The sequence below is a fragment of the Corella eumyota genome, chromosome 1, assembly GCF_963082875.1.
Source record: "Corella eumyota chromosome 1, kaCorEumy4.1, whole genome shotgun sequence".
Taxonomy (NCBI): Eukaryota; Metazoa; Chordata; class Ascidiacea; order Phlebobranchia; family Corellidae; genus Corella; species Corella eumyota.
This window is the reverse complement of record NC_137490.1, coordinates 22,105,486-22,122,717: the sequence shown is the minus strand read 5'-3', so window position 1 is coordinate 22,122,717 and position 17,232 is coordinate 22,105,486. Positions and strand designations below refer to the sequence as shown.

The window sequence follows — 17,232 nt, the reverse complement described above, 5'->3', positions numbered from 1 at the left end:
AACAAAAATCTTGAATTAATATTATGGTTAAAACTGTTGTGTATTCACATGGTTAAGTATATAACATATATTGATATAACTACTAGAACTACATTTTTTGCACTACAACGTGGATGTAGTGGGAATCGAACCAGGGACTTTAGTTTTAATTAAAAATACAACGCAACGTTGTTTTTTCTTTTTTTAATTTAGATAATTTTTTTATTTTGGTTTTTCGCGCATTGATAAAAGTAAATAATAAATACGATATACAATTAATATTACAACAATGCGACGGGAAAAAATGACAAAATCAATTTAATGATTTAAAACATGTCAAAAGTATTAATGTACATTACATAAAGATTTTAAGTATGTTATGGCATGGTCACCAAACCTAATATTTAAACAACAACAACATATATGAACTGAAGCAAAATGTAAAAATAAACTAAATTATTTTTGTATTCTTTTTAAAACACAATAAAGGTGTTATAAATATTGTTTGTAGTATTGAACAGGTAATTACCTATTGTCTTAATATCTATTCACGCTATAACAGGAAGTCTATAGTCTTTACCTGGCTTATACTGCCCTTACCTAAATTTTTATCACTTTATTTATACAACAAACCAATTTGTTACAATATGAACAAGTTAGTTTTAAGTTTGATGATTTTGAGTTTAAATGTTGTAAATGGGCAACAATGTTCTATAAAATCAGAAAATGGGCGTCTATGGTTTGCTCATGAGAATGTAGAATATTATTTTGGTTTAACTGAGGTTTACTACACAACAGCAGTGACAAGATGTGCAGAAATGAACTCAATATTGGCAACTCTTAAAACATCAGAAATCCGTGATTTTGTTAACCAAACAATATATTCATTTGAAAGTATATATAATTTTATTTATTAAATCAAATAAAAATATATTTGAAAAAACTAGTTTTAATTTTTATGTAGTATTGAAATAACCAGGTTAGAAAACGTTAAACGTTTATGTTGTAGAACATACCTGGTACTTGATCGGTCTAACAAGAACAAACCCAGCTAATAAGAATTCCTCTTTTAAGTGGAGCGATAACACAACTTTGCAGACTAGCCAATCTAACTGGGGGTATAGTGAACCTAATAATGCGAGAGGAGATGAGAATTGTGTTTGGTTATGGGGTGATGATACAAAGTGGTTTGATTATCCATGTTATTTTAGTCGGCAATATATTTGCCAACGAGATATACCAGCATGTAAGTAACTTATATAATGATTCCAAATTATTTATTTTATTCTAGTTTTTAAATATTTTTAAAATAAATTTTGTTAAAATGTTGTTAATTTTTACTTGTAGTTAATATTTTGATGTTGTTTTTACTAATATATTGTATTTAAATAAATATTTAAAATCTAAATATTTTTTCGCTTAATCATTATCGAATACTTTATTAAATTGTTGTTGTTGTACAGCTATAACTACAACCACTATTGCTAGTATGGCTACAGACAAAAAACAAACAAGTTCTGTAACAACCAAAAACATGAAAACAGAAAGCACGGGCAACGATGGGCAACAATGTTTCATAAAAGTAGAAAATGGGCGTCTTTGGTTTACTTATGACAATGTAGAATATCATTTTAGTTTAACTGAGGTTAACTCAGCAACAGCAGTGACAAGATGTGCAGAAATAAACTCAACGTTGGTAACTCTTAAGACATCGGGAATTCGCGATTTTATTAATCAAACAATATATTTATTTAGAGGTATGGTTTAAAACTTGAACATTTTTATTGTATTGTTATATGTTTTAAACTAATTTCAAACAACTTTTAAAAATGTGATTTAGTTACAAAAATATTATCTTTTATGTTGTAGGACAAAATTACGGTTTTTATGGTTACTGGATCGGTCTAACGAGAACAAACCCAGCTGATAAGGATTCCTCTTTCAAGTGGAACGATGAAACAACTTTGCTGAGCAGCCAATCTAACTGGGAAGATGGTCAACCTAATAATGTGGGAGGGAATGACAATTGTGTTTGGTTACGGGGTCAAAATACAAAGTGGAGGGATGAACCATGTAATTATAATCGGCAATATATTTGCCAACGAAAATTACCAGCAGGTAAGTAACTTTTATTACTAATTATTTATTTTTAATTAGTGTCTTATTTATTTAGGCTAAAACTAGTTTAGTTAAATTCAATTTATTGTTTTTAACATTTACATTGTTTAAAAATTTTTAAATAAACTATTGTTGTTTTAATAAATACTAACAACCTTTTATAAATTGTTAGAACGGAGCGAATCATATTTTAAAAAATCTGACGTTACTAAAAAATATAATTACGAAAATAATTCCAAGTTACAATGCGAAAAATAATACAAAACCGGCGAAACACAAATCACGTGACTTTCTAAAAACGCTACAAAAAAAAAACCTAAATGCCTATAGGTGATAAAGCGATAAACACAAATAATGCATCCAACTGTGTAAAAGTCGCATTTAAGATTAAAAGAAAAACAAAAGATTTTATATAAATTGACTCAACAAAATATAACGGCTCCTTTTTTCGAAAATAAATTAAATTTTTTTGTTATTATACAGCTACAACTACTCCCATTATGACAACAACTACTATGACAGTAAAACCCCTTACACTAACTACCGTGGCAACCAAGCCTTGGATGACAACAGCCATGACGTCAGTCCCCATGACAACGAAACCCATGACCTCAGCATCGTTTAAATCAACTACTTTAACAACAAACTCTACAGCGACACCTACCATGACAACAACACTTATAAAGTCTACAAAAGTAATAACACAAAAACAGTTTTATAAAATAACGGAATTATATACTAAGTTTAATTTTAACTTTCTGTTTAGAACAATTCTCAAATAACTGGGTGGATAGTTACTGGAGCACTTCAGCTTGTTTTTATTCTTTTAGTTTTCTTTCTTATTCGTAGAATTAGAAACAAATTTGCATGTAAGTAAAATTTATTGTGTCATATTATGTAATTTTTAAAAGTTTAAAAAGCAAATCACATTCTGCCTCTTATTGCTTCGATTACGTCTTGATTTGTCGTCATCATTTTAAGATATTACTAGATTTGCTTTACCTAGTAACAAAAATTCACAAGTTAACTTACTTGTTAATATATTTAACAAATAGTTAAATCATTTGCATATAGGTATATTACATTAAGTGGTGATGTCTTAACTATTAAGCGACGCTTTATTTAGTAGTTAACAAATTTGTCTATTTACAAAATATTTTTGTTTTATATTTCTAATTATTATTTTACTAATAGCCGGATCGGAACCAAACAATGAAGAAGTTGTTGCAGGTGAATTTCAGTGTTTTGGTAACGTTTAGTTCAATAATAATCTTTGTAATGGTAGTTGTTTCTTAATCATATATCCATACTTAACTAGTTTATTTTTAATTGATTATTTATTAAAGAGTTTGGTTACATTTTATGCTTTTTATTTTAAATTCAAATTTATATTACAGCCAGAAACAGAATACTTAGACCACAAGAACCAGACTACATTGATGTTGTTGCAGGTACCTTATATTATTGTGTAATATTATTTTATTGATACAGTATATAATTAAAATTAACATTTTATATGATTTTACAGTCGGGCCAGGACCACAGCATATCGATTTTGTTGCAGGTAAATTCTACTTTTTTGCATGAAGTTTTTTTTATTTATATTGTATACCGTATATTTAAACTAATATTCAATATAATGTTATAGCAGAATTAGAACCACAGTATCTTGACTTTTTGGCAGGTAAATTTTTTAAATTTATATTTATGCTAGACTTTTTAAACTTATTTGTAGAGTAACTTATTCTCTTACCCGACTTTTAGTCTTAATTTTTGTCGAGACATAATTCACCTTCTCTGTTGTTTATTTAAATATTTAATGACTAATGTATTTTACAGACGAACCAGAATATGCAGAAATTGCAGGTATGTTTTATTTCTAAAAGTTCTATGACATTTAAACACCTAACAACTAAACCCTTTTAAAGGATTCATTAAAAGAGTGTTTAAATGTTGGCAGTTCATATAAGGGGTTTAAACGTTATGGTTAGATAAAGGGGTTTAGATGGATATGTTTAGATAAGGGTTTAAATTTTAGGGGTTAAGATAAACGGGGTTCAAATGTGAGGTGTTCAAATATATTGGGTTTAAATAAAGGGGGGTTAAATGTAAGGGGTCTAGATAGTGGAGTTTTATTTTTATAGGGGTTTAAACAAAGGGGTTTAAATGTAGGGGTTCAGATAAAGGGGGTTAAACGGTGGGTGTTTCCAGAAAGAAGTCTAAATATGAGGGGTTTAAATGAATGGGTTAAGTGAAAGTATTTTAAAAGTAAAGGGTTTAATTGTAAAAACATTTTTTAATGCATAGGTTTTAAAAGAAACTTGTTTATTTAGAAAGGGTTTTAAATTCTGGCTACTATTTAATTAATGGTTAGGTTTAGGTTAGCATAGACATCGCATTAAGTTGTGGTGTTGGGTAAATTAACCACTTTAACTACATTGTCATACTATTGTTTATAAATATGATCTTACATTGATCAATAAGGCTGTATTATACTATTTTTTGTTTCTATTTTAAATTAATATTCATTTAACTTTTACAGGCGAACTAGAATATGCGGACGTTGAAGCAGGTATATATTAAATCTATTGTAAAGTATTTTTTTCTTGTTAAAATGATTTGCTTTCCAAGTTCGTGGTTATATTTTAATAAATATCAACAAACATTTGTTGCCCTAACCCAGTTTTGAGTTTTGGTCGCAAATTTACATATTATTAAATTTTCATTTTTATTAATTTTTTAATTCATCAAATTAACGGTTTATAAAGGTGTTTACACCCTTGAAACTTTAAGTGGTGGTGGTATTACCTTACCTAACACTAAGCCACTTATAACTAAATTGCTTCTAAATTAGTGAAGTTAATGTTTTTATTTATTTTGCAGGTAGACCAGGACCAGAATATGTTAACCTTGTTGAAGGTAATTTTGATTGTTTTGTATGACAATCTTTTATTTTTTACTGTGTATTCGAAATTATCATTTAATCTAATTTTACAGCACTGCCAGAACCAGAATACATTGATGTTGTTGCAGGTAAATTCCAATGTTTATGTCAGATCTTAACGTTTAACTGGCAGCGTGGTGTAATTGTAAAAACACTTGCTACACCACCATGAGGTCGTGATGCAATTTTCACTGCTCTCGTGCTGTAGCGCCCTTGAGTAAGGCGCTTTAAATGGTATGAACTCCTGCTGAGCCAGTATTTAATCAGCAGCATAATTACCGGGCAATTATAATCTATAATATCCGAAACTGCCACAGGCAACTCAAGACTGGGTCGAAGTAACAGTTGTTACTTTATGTTTAGGTCGCGCATTGGACCTTTCCCTGTTTAGAATAGATTTTTTTGGCGCACTTTTTGTTCTAAGTTAACACATAGGCTGTCGCCTATAATTTATTCCGCAAAAAGTAGATGTTAAAATTGTTTAAGTTATCGTTGCTGTGCCTTAAGTAACCACCCATATTAAGAACAGTTATTCAGAAATTTAAAAATAATATTTCAATCGAAGCCTCTCTGTTAAACAATGACTCATGTATTGATAAAACATTTTTAATTGTACAACAAACTGGCGTAATAGTTATGTTCTATTATTTATAGATTTTTTTAAGTTCAAAAAAATTAATTATAATTTAATTTTACAGAAAACGCGGAAGTACTTTACTTGGTACCCTTCAATTGAGAATTCGTTAAGCAAAAAACTTTATTATTTGCTTATATGAGAACTATTTCTTTTATTTTGAATTTAATCGATTTATAAACTATTTTTTGCAAATTATGACCTGTCACTAGGTGTTGTAACCTATTAATAATATTAAAATCAAGTCCGGTAGTGTAGTAAACCGGTCGTAGCGTCAGACTACGAGCCGAAATGTTTCGGGTTCAATACGGACCAATGCTACACTATTCGCCCTAAGGCCTGGCGTTCCCGGATAGGGCAGACTTGTCCCAAACTGCACACCCTTATCCGATAAAAATTAATAAAAACTTATGATATTTTTAAGAAAAACGAAAAAAAATTAAAAAAAACAAAAAAAAAACTTTTTTTTAAAAGAAAAAAATGAAATTTAACATTTTTATATTAGATGGAAACTATTTTTCGTTTCACGATTTTATCAAAGATTAAACTTCCATTTTGAAATGTCTTTTAATCTTTAACTTGTTTTTAAATCCCTAGTATTCTTTGACATGTTATTCCACTCTGTACTATTCTTATTAATCAGATATTCATGTGCCTTGCAAGCAGTTATATCACGCCTTGCTGAAAAGCAGTTGTAATTTTGGAGATTTGGATTTTAACATTTTTGTTTTTATCGGTTTTGTTTTTATTGGTAAGAAATTGCCGTATAATATAATTAACTGTCAGTAACATTTATCTAAAAACTTTTCAACTAGGTCGACGGAGACCGCTACAGTGTTAAAACATCTAATTATATTTTTACTAAAAATGCGACGTTACATCAGTGGGAATCGAACCCACGACACCAAGTTATCTAACAACTCAAAGTTCGCGTTTTTAACCCCAGCTTTGGCGGGAAAACATTTTTGAATTCTAAAATTTTCTTTTTCAAAATTATGAACATTTTTCAAGTTGTTATCGCATTGAACTCCTGCAAGTTTGTTTACTATTGCATACTACATCGCGTGTACTAAAAATTATCAAAACATGTTGTTATATATATCCAAATAACGAAATTAGAGTTTACTGAATTTGTGTTAGTGTATTGTTTTATTCAATAATGATTTTGTTATTGTGGATTTTAGGTTGTTTGTTTACCCCGGGCTTGGCTAGGATAATATAGCTTATATATTTTGTATTACAATATAACTTAAACTTTATATACTCTTTTAACATAAAAATACAAATAAAAACTCGCATAATTATTTTGATTTATTTTATAAATTTTTGTTACACTGTATCTCTTTTTTACTGATGATTTTTTGACAACTAGATACGGGTAAAATTGTTTTAATATCTATCGCATGTATTCGCTTTACGTTAAAACTTTTATGTGAACAATATAACAAGATAAAAAAAACTTATGGAGTGTTTGTCATAAAGTTTTAACAAAATATATAAACTACTTTTTATTTTATATCCTTAGACAATAAATCAATTTAAATACTTCCGCTATATATAAACTAACGACGTGCTAACAAATAAGCAATATTTGCTTAAATTATCCAAAATAACCCAAAAAATACATTCATTGTATGAATTTTTAAAATAAACATAACTTTTACTTTCGTAAATGATATTTTTCAGACATTTACAAGTAATACTTTTTTAATAGCATAAGTTACAATATGAAAATATGAGCTGCTAGCGATGTAGCCTTTTAAGCAAGTACAATATACACAAAGCATGAGCGCAGATGCCTCCAGACCTCCAAGTTTACTTAGGTCGTTGTGCGGTCATTGGTGCGTGTTACTAGTTGTATACACTTTTATATTGCTTGATTTACTGTGTTGTTAAGATATAGATGTGGTTTACTATTTAATATACACAGAGTGTACAGAATGCCTGGAACAAACTGGTGACAAAAGCTGTGCTCTGTATTGAGAATTGATTTATTTGTTTTTATTTACATCACAATGAATTCATATGACGTATGATGCAACAACACTGGGGTAAGAATAATTTTAATATTTAACAAAATTAAAAACTTATTTTTTATTTAAATAACTTTACACAAAATTTTCAACAACTGTTAAAACTGTTTTTGAATTTTTGGTATGTAGTAGAAAATATTGTGATAATGTTTTATTTACAAACAATAATATTGTTTTTGTGTTTTTATTTTTGATCTGGAAAGAACGACTTCACCTAAACATAGAGTAACATTTGTTACCCTAACCCAGTCTTAAGTTGTCTCTGTCGGTTTTGGATATTAATGATTATTATCTGATAATTAATCTGTTAATTGTTTTTTGGCTTAGCAGAAGTAAGTATTGTCACTGCCTTTGCTCAAGCGCGCCAACACGCGGAAGCAGTTGTAGCTTATTTTGGATAAATCCACATAAGCTAACCTTTAATTTTATAAACAAACAGTTTTTGATGTTGATTTGAAATGAAATTGTTATTTATTTGCTGTCAAGCTTTGGCGTGTTTTTCCTTTCTATTTTAACAATGAGTTCCAATGCTTTTAACTATAACTTGTTTATCGAATTTGCCGGTTATTTAACAACTCTTTTCACATGGGAACTCTAACCTCGTTTCTCTAGTATTGAATTATTTTTCCAACAATTCATTTCTGCTTTTTATAAAGTGCAAATGTTCGTTTTAAAAACAGTTAGGAAATTTCGTTTTGCTGAACGGACGCCACTCAATAAACATGGATTTAAACAATACTTAAATTCAGAGTTTATTTCCGTAAGATTTAGCCAGAATTTTATATTCTTATATCATCCAACAACTAAGGACAATTCCTAATAAATAAAATTAATAATTCGCTACAAAAGTAACAGTGATTAAACCGATCCCGTTCCGGGATTAGAAATCTAATTCTCTTCTTTGTTTTATTTCTTGAATTGTTGAGACACAATACCTAGAAAATAAAATAAATATTTTAAATAAAAAATAATTTGAAAATATTTATTTGTTGTCTTAAAGGTAAATTAATTTTAATTTACAATTTAATATGTAGCAAATTTACTAACATCACTAAGGCTACTGTGCTGAAATTAAGTATCAAAATTGTTATCATAGTAATAATAATAATAATAATAACTAGATTTATTTGATAAATAAAATATGGTTCGAAATTGTTTGATTCTTTTTTATAAATATAATTTATTTAGTAGGTTTATTAATTAAGTTATAAATTTAAATATGAACTTTTTTTATATTTAAACATAATTTTAACAAGCGAACACGCACTCATTGATATTGTAATATAAAAGTAAACTAAATTTAAAAGCAAAATACCGATCTTAATTTTTTAGTAATCAAACAAGTATTAAAATATAATAATAACAAAACAATTAAAACACAAATTTTACACATTTTTTACTTATATTTTAACATTTTACTTAAATTTTCAACCAATATTTTTTATTTTAATGGACAGCGAAAAGGACGATTTTTGACGGCGACCAGAACGCTATTAAATTATTCAAGCGTTAAACTCACACTGATTCATTATTTTATAAAAAAAAAAAAATAATAATGATTAAACGATATTTAGCTAGAGTTAAATCTTCATTTTAAATAGCAACATACAAAATAATAATACCAACAACATATTAAAATTTTAGCAAATTTAATCTTTAAATTTTAATAATAAAATATATTAATTAGTAATTAGTAATAATTAAATGTCGTTAATAGGAGGTTTGCGATTCGTTGGGATAATAACAAACATACTAAAAATTTAGAACTTTTAGTTTTAAAGAACAAAAGTTATCGTCTTTCAAAATTCGTCAAATAAGAATAAAAACAATAATAATAATAATAAATATAATGACAATAACAATATGTTTCGAAATCTAAGATTTCGAACCATAATAAATAATATTAATAATAATAATATAATAATATTGAAAAATGTTACTCTCCCTGTTTAATCAGTTTTCAATACTGGCAGACTGGTTAAAAAGTCGTTTGAAGATGATCCACAATTTTTAACAACTCGAGACAAAGCTTTTGAGAAAGTTGTGAATGATCATTCTGTGTTCAACCTTGAGTTGCAAACAAAAGCCAAACAGTGAGTTTTTATTGTAAAAATATGGTCTCAACTTTTTACTTTTTACCTGCGCACCACAAACAGCAGTTTCTTTTATTTTGTAGTTCTATACATTGGACATACATATATATATATATATATATACATACATATATATATATTGTTCACTAAACTCCATTAAATATAGATTATATTATATAGCCCATTTTTTTTGTTTATTCTTAATAAGAAAAGGTTGACTATGTACCTCAACTTAGACTTTCTTCTTTTACCCTGGCCCAATCCCAATCAGCCTTCTTTTAAAAAGCATTTAAACAATTAAAAAAATACTCTTTATAATCTCAAGAAAGTAAACACTATTAATTTAAAAACACCATCTAATTTTAATATCAATATTAACTAACAAAATACCATTAACCAATAATTTTAACCATTTGAAAAGCATTTTAAAGTTTACAGACACACTCTTTTTTTTAAAACACCATTAACCATAGATTAAAAAGCACCATTGAAGCACCATCTATTTAAAACACCATTAATTTGTTGTTATTTCTGTGGCAGAAACCCAATTAAACTTCCCCCAGAGTCAAGATGTCCCGAATTATTGGCAAACTTCTGTGACATGCTTTTAAGAAAAACCCCGCTCAGTAAGAAGTTAACTACAGATGAGATCGAACTTCAAAATGTGGTCCGTACCAACTTTCATTATTTTAATGCTTTTACTTTCGCTAGTTCTCATGGTTTAAACTTAAATTTATAATTTGGCCTCTTTAGTTTAAATTTATATTTTTAGTTTTTTTTGCTAAAGCCTAGATTTATAGTTTGATAATGTAGTCACTTTATAAATTTTAAGATATTTTTGACCTTATAATATTGATTTGATAATGTAGTCACTTAAACAGCATAACTTTGCCAACCTTTAAATGATTATTATTATATTTAAAGTTTGTTACATTTTTTCTTAAAGTGTTTTGGTATCGAATAAATGTAACCAAAACTGTTCTTGATTTCATAAATGAATTTTTCTTTTAAAACATTTAAAAAATTTTTAAATTAGACATTTATTAACGATTTAAAATTTTATTTGTAGCTGCTGTTGCTGAAATATGTTTCCAACAAAGATGTTTTTATGAAGTATCACAAAGCTCATTTAACTAGAAGGTTAATCCTTGGAACTTGTGCTGATAATGAGAAAGAAGAGAATATGGTGGAGGGACTGAGAGAGGTGAAATCTTAAATGTAACAAACTTTAAGTTTAAAATATTTTTAACTTCATGATAAACCCCCAACCCAGTCTTAAGTTGTACAAATTTTAAGATATTTTTGACCTTATAATATTGATCTCATAATATTATCCTAACTTAGTCCCAAGTTGTACAAGTTTAAGATATTATTTACCTATAATATTACCCCGACCTAGTCCCAAGTTGTACAAGTTTAAGATATTATTAACCTCATGATATTACCCCAACCTAGTCCCAAGTTGTACAAGTTTAAGATATTATTGACCCTATAATATTATCCCAACCTAGTCCCAAGTTGTACAAGTTTAAGATATTATTAACCTTATGATATTACCCCAACCCAGTCCCAAGTTGTACAAGTTTAAGATAATATTGACCTCATTATATAACTCCAACCCAGTCCCAAGTTGTACAAGTTTAGGGTATTATTTACCCATAATATTACCCCGACCTAGTCCCAAGTTGTACAAGTTTAAGATATTATTGACTTCATGATATTACCCCAACCCAGTCTTAAGTTGTACAAGTTTAAGATATTTTGACCTTATAATATTGATCTCATAATATTATCCTAACTTAGTCCCAAGTTGTACAAGTTTAAGATATTATTGACCTCATGATATTACCCCAACCCAGTCTCAAGTTGTACAAGTTTAAGATATTTTGATCTTATGATATTACCCCAACCCAGTCTTAAGTTGTACAAGTTTAAGATATTAGTGACCTCATGATATTACCCCAACCTAGTCTCAAGTTGTACTAGTTTAATACATTATTGACCTTATGATATTACCCCAACCCAGCCAAAAGTTGTACAAGTTTAATTTTTCTTAATTGTCTTTGTTTTTTTAAGTTATTAATTTTTTTGTTAAAATTTCATTAATAACAGGTTGGAATGCCAGCTGATTATGTCAACAAGTTAGCTCGAATGTTTCAAGATATCAAAGTCAGTGAAGACCTTAACCAAAATTTTAAAGAAGGAAGAAATGATAAGATTGCAGGTTTACTTTCTTGTATTTATTAACCCTAAATGTGGGAAGGTCGACTTTACAACCTAAACATAGAGTAACATTTGCTACCTCCCTGACCCAGTCTTGAGTTGCCTGTGGCAGTTTGGGATATAAGATTGTAATTGCCCGATATTCAAGCTGTTGATTAAGTGTTGGCTCAGCAGGAGTTTATATCGTTTATAGCAGCCCGTTGGGTTTAAAGTTATGACATAATATTATTTTTTCAGAAATAATTTCTGTTATTGTTACTTTTCTATACAATTTAATAAAAGGTCATACTAAAAAAGTATATTAAATCAAATGTATTTTTAGGAACTTTATTGAACTATATTTCATTTACTAATTGTTTGCCCAACTTCGGGTTAAGATTTTAATTGTCATAATAGTCACAACTCTTATGTAATATTTGCCCGCACCACAAATAGCAATTTTGATTGGACGTACAAGTATATATTACCCACTAAACTTTATATTTAGTAAATTTTTTTTTTTTTTTTTTAGATATTGCCAATATTAAGATTTTAAACGCTGGTGCTTGGTCCAGAAGATCAGATAAGATTCCTGTCTCTCTTCCTGCTGCTCTGGAGGACCTCATCGGAGACATTGAGGAGTTTTACAGAGGAAAACACACAGAAAGAAAACTTAACTGGAATCATCTGATGTCAAATGGAATAGTAAGAATTTTTAACTTTTTAAAAAAAAAAAATTTTTTTAAATTTTTTAAAGATTTTTTTTTTAATTCAATTAGTTCTAAATATAATGAGGTTTTGTAATAATTAATCAGTAATATTTAATATCAATATTATTTACAAAGTATATTTTTTCGACTGTTTTATTATTGGAGTGTAAAGTAGTAATTTTAAATCAAAGTTTTTTGTAAATTCAAATATTTTCTGTGAACATTTTTTTTTCTGTGAACAAGCTTGTAAAAAAATTTTTTTTTTTAAATGTTGTTTTCAAATTTGTTTTTGTTTAAATGATAAGATTTAAAGTTTTCTACAACATTTTTATTTGTTTTTTTTGCTTAATTTTACTCAATCTTTTTTCATTTTAAAAAAAAATGTTGATTTCAAAATTTTTGTCATTCGTTTTTTTTTAATTTTATTGAAATAAACATTAAACCCTTTTTTATTTATTTATTTATTTTGGTTTTTCGCACACTGATAAAAGTAAATAATAAATACGATATAAAATTAATATTACAACAATGCGACGGGAAAAAATGACAAAATCAATTTAATGATTTTAAACCTTATTTACAGATGAACTTTAAAACTGAAGTTGGGCAATATGACATTGAGATCACCACTTTTCAAATGTCGGTGTTGTTTGTCTGGAATACAAGTTCTTTCAATCAAGTTTCGTATGAAAGTCTGAAACTTGCCACTCAGTTGCCTGATATTGAACTTAGAAAAACTTTATGGGTAAAAAATTTATTAAAAAAAATTTAATAAAATTTACTTAATGTAGAGGTTAGATTAAATTTATTTAGGTGGGTTATGTTTATAAAAGGTGTTTTTATTGGTGTGTGACTTGCTTAAATGGTGTTTTTGTTGGTGTGTTGGTAAATAAATGCTTTTTTATAAGTGTGTGATTTAAAAAAATGGTAGTTTATTGGTTTGTAATTTATATAAATGGCATTTTATTAGTGTGTGATTTAAATAGATGGTAGTTTATTGGTGTGTGATTTAAATAGACAATAGTTTATTGGTGTGTGATTTAAATAGATGGTAGTTTATTGGTGTGTGATTTAAATAGACAATAGTTTATTGGTGTGTAATTTAGATAAATGGTATTTTTATAAGTGTCTTATTTGGATAAATGTTGTTTTTATTGGTGTGTAATTCAGATAAACTGTATTTATATTGGTGTGTGATTTAAAAAAAACTGGTGTTTTAATCAGTGATTGGTTTGAGTAAATGTTATTTGCATTTTTTTTTTGAATATATGGTGTTTTTTATGTGAAAATATATATTTATATTAGTGTGTGATTTGGATAATGATGTTTTAAATGCAATTCCACTTTTTTCTTTAACTTAACATTTTTTTTTTCCTTAAAGTCACTGATAGCAAACGGGAAATTAAAACGACAAGTTTTAATTTGTGTCCCAGCTGTTTCGTCTTTCAAGGAGTTTGTTGATGGATCTTTATTTAAAGTTAATCATCAGTTTGCCTTAATGTAAGTTAAGATTTGGGTATATCTGTTTTTCTTGATGTGGGAAGGCTGACTTTATAACCTAAATATAAGGTAACATTTTGCTACCCTGACCCAGTTTAAAATTTTGGATATTATTGACCTGCTAATATTAGTAATTAACCTGATTTGCCGGCATTTTTTTTGAACCTTTTTGGATATATTTTTAATGTGGGAAGGTTGAGTTAACAACCTTTACATAAAGTAACATCAGTTACCCTGACCCAGTCCTAAATAGACTGTAACAGTTTTAAATAATATTTATTTTAATTTTGTGATAATTAATCTAGTAATTGATTTTGGCACTGCTAAGTTGTTGCAATTTATAATACGTTACTCAAGGTAGCTACAGCATAAAAGCAGTGGGGAACCAATGACCCCATGCTGTAAAGGGTTTTAAACTCTACACTAAGTCACTGATCAATAAATCAAAAGAATTATTTAATGTTGCATAAAATATAAATCAAACCTGGAGGTTTCAGGCTAGAATACCGTTGTTGGAAACTTGTCCGTGGTTTCTTCAAAAACCTTTTTTTAAGAATTTTTGTCAGTTGACTAAAAACTTATGCTCAAAAATGATAAACATTTTTTATTACCCCAGCTTACTCTTTCCTCCGCTGAAAAATAACCTTTAAAAAATATTGAACTAAATTTCGTTAAATTGTCATTTTTAAATATAAGTTTTCGGTTATATGTGCAGATCCCAATTTCCAGTTAATTTTAATTTAAACTTTATCCTCACAGGAAAGGTGGAAAGGTTCAGAAGAGAGGAAGAGTCAACTTAATTGGGAGGTTGCAGTTGTCCTCCGATAAGAGCAGGGAAGAGGACAACGAAGGTATCACTCAACTTCGAATATTAAGAACTCAGGTAAAAGTTACTTTTTATACAATGGAGCATAGTGATGCATAATATTTGTCCAATTTATGGGCTTACAAATAAATAAAACTATGTTCACTGGCAGCGTGGTGTAGTGGTCAGAACACTTGTTTTCATCACATGAGATCCCGGGTTAGATCCCCACTGATTTCATGCTGTAGCGCCCTTGAGTAAGGCGCTATGAACGGTGGAAACTCCTGCTGAGCCAACACTTAATCAGCAGCTTATATTTATCAAGCAATTATAATCCATAATGCTTCAAATTGGCAATGACAACCTTAAGACTGGGTCGAGGTAACTTATGGTACTTTATGTTAAAGGCGTGAAGTCAAACTTCCCACATCGAGGATAAATATATATAAACCTCAAGGCAAGCTAAAGCCGGCATTGAATTATTTTTAGTAACTTTATTTTTTAGTGGACATTTTAAAAAAATTTCTTGTGAGTTAGAATTAAAAAACCAAAATATTATTTTTAAATATCAGGAGGCAATTGTCAAGATCTTAAAAATGAGAAAGCGAATCACCAATGCCAAACTCCAAACCGAACTGGTTGAGATCCTTAAAAATATGTTTTTGCCGCAAAAAAAACTAATGAAGCAGCAGATTGAGTGGTTAATTGATAATAAATACATGAAAAGGGATGATGATGATATTAATTCTTTTATATATGAAGCTTAAATGGGCTTCAGTCATAAATCATGATAGACATTTAATTTATTTATTGTTTATATGGAAATTGTGACGTCACTAAATATATTAAAATCTGGTTTAAATGTATAAAATATTTAACATTATATAAGTTGGTTGTCGGATTTTTGAATTTTCTTTACTTCCTTGTTTAAAAACCATTTAATGAAATGTTGTTTATATTATTGTTGTTGTTTTTTGTCAGAAAATTAATTCTGTTTTTTGTTGATATTGTTTTCATAAAATTATTAAATTTCTTTTCACTGTTTTTTTTTCAAATTGTTTTTTAAAACTTTTTTTTAACAACATCACAAGAACTAATATGACTTAAAATTCTAGAATATCTGTGATCTTACCAAATCATATAGCAAAAAAATTAGTTATTACCTGATGGGTAGCACTAAAACTAAGAAGTGGTGTACCGGCAGCGTGGTGTATTTATAAAAACTCTTGCTACACCACACATGAGGTCAAGGTTCAATCCCAACTGATCTCATGCTGTAGCATCCTTAAGTAAGGTGCTATAAACGGTATGAACTTCTGCTGAGCCAGCATTTAATCAGCAGCTTAATTATCGGGCAATTATAATCTATAATATCCCAAACCGCGTAAGTTACGTAAGATTTTGCGTAAGTTACGTAAGATTTCGTAAAAGAGAACTCGTAAAGTTACGTAACGTAAAGCAACGCAATGCAACGTTACCTTGTCGTGTGAACAGGCCTTAAAGGTCAAGAAATAATGCGAAGTCAACTATAAAGCGCAAGGGAAGATTAGAAATGGTTTAAAATTCCGTATTATTCCGTATTTAGCGATTTTTTTTTGAGGACCATAGTGTAATTATGTTTTGTGTCAAATTTTTATGTGTTCTTTCTACTTGTAAAAGTGTAACTACTAACATAATAAACATCAGCTATAAATTACTATGGACCGTAGTGTAATTATGTTTTGTCTAGAACCTGACAACATACGTGACCCGCATTTCCTTATAGTAATATTCTGTTTTTTTACTGTTATAAATTACAAGGCAGCAGTGGGAATCGAACCTATGCTACCAAGTCTCATAAAGACAAACCACCACTGCGTTTTCATTTTAAAAATTATTATTTAAGCTTTGTTTGTTCTGCTTTAAAATTATTTAATTTTTTTTTAATGTAGGTTTTTACATTTTTGTGGAATGGTAAAATTCTAAGTTCAAAAATGTTGAATTTTAAGTTATTTTTAAATAATCATTAAATGCCTATTAAACTTTAATTATAAGAAAATTACAAATTTTTACCGAATTTAAAAACCGTTAATATTGAGTCTTATTTAAAAATATAATCTACTAGTAGTCGACATGTTTGGTTAAAACCTTTTGACAACATTTTAAATGGATTGTAAAATATTAATATTCCAGTAACAAAAATCTTAAACTAAAATGGTTAAAACTGTTGTGTAT

The 17,232-nt window shown here is 28.2% G+C and overlaps 1 protein-coding gene across 1 annotated transcript; it reads left to right on the top strand.

Moving 5' to 3' along the window:
* The first annotated feature begins 797 nt into the window (after nucleotides 1–797).
* Nucleotides 798–15,928, top strand: LOC145742346 (cullin-5-like). Its single transcript, XM_082560131.1, has 22 exons — nucleotides 798–873; nucleotides 989–1,225; nucleotides 1,443–1,574; nucleotides 1,849–2,097; nucleotides 2,581–2,792; nucleotides 2,864–2,966; nucleotides 3,292–3,327; nucleotides 3,495–3,548; nucleotides 3,626–3,661; nucleotides 3,937–3,963; nucleotides 4,640–4,669; nucleotides 4,981–5,016; nucleotides 5,095–5,130; nucleotides 9,666–9,801; nucleotides 10,342–10,468; nucleotides 10,871–11,005; nucleotides 11,914–12,025; nucleotides 12,536–12,708; nucleotides 13,297–13,458; nucleotides 14,095–14,213; nucleotides 14,973–15,096; nucleotides 15,591–15,928. Exons 1-22 carry the CDS (start codon nucleotides 798–800, stop codon nucleotides 15,783–15,785), a joined length of 2,547 nt encoding a protein of 848 aa, XP_082416257.1. The 3' UTR covers nucleotides 15,786–15,928.
* The last annotated feature ends 1,304 nt before the right edge of the window (nucleotides 15,929–17,232 follow it).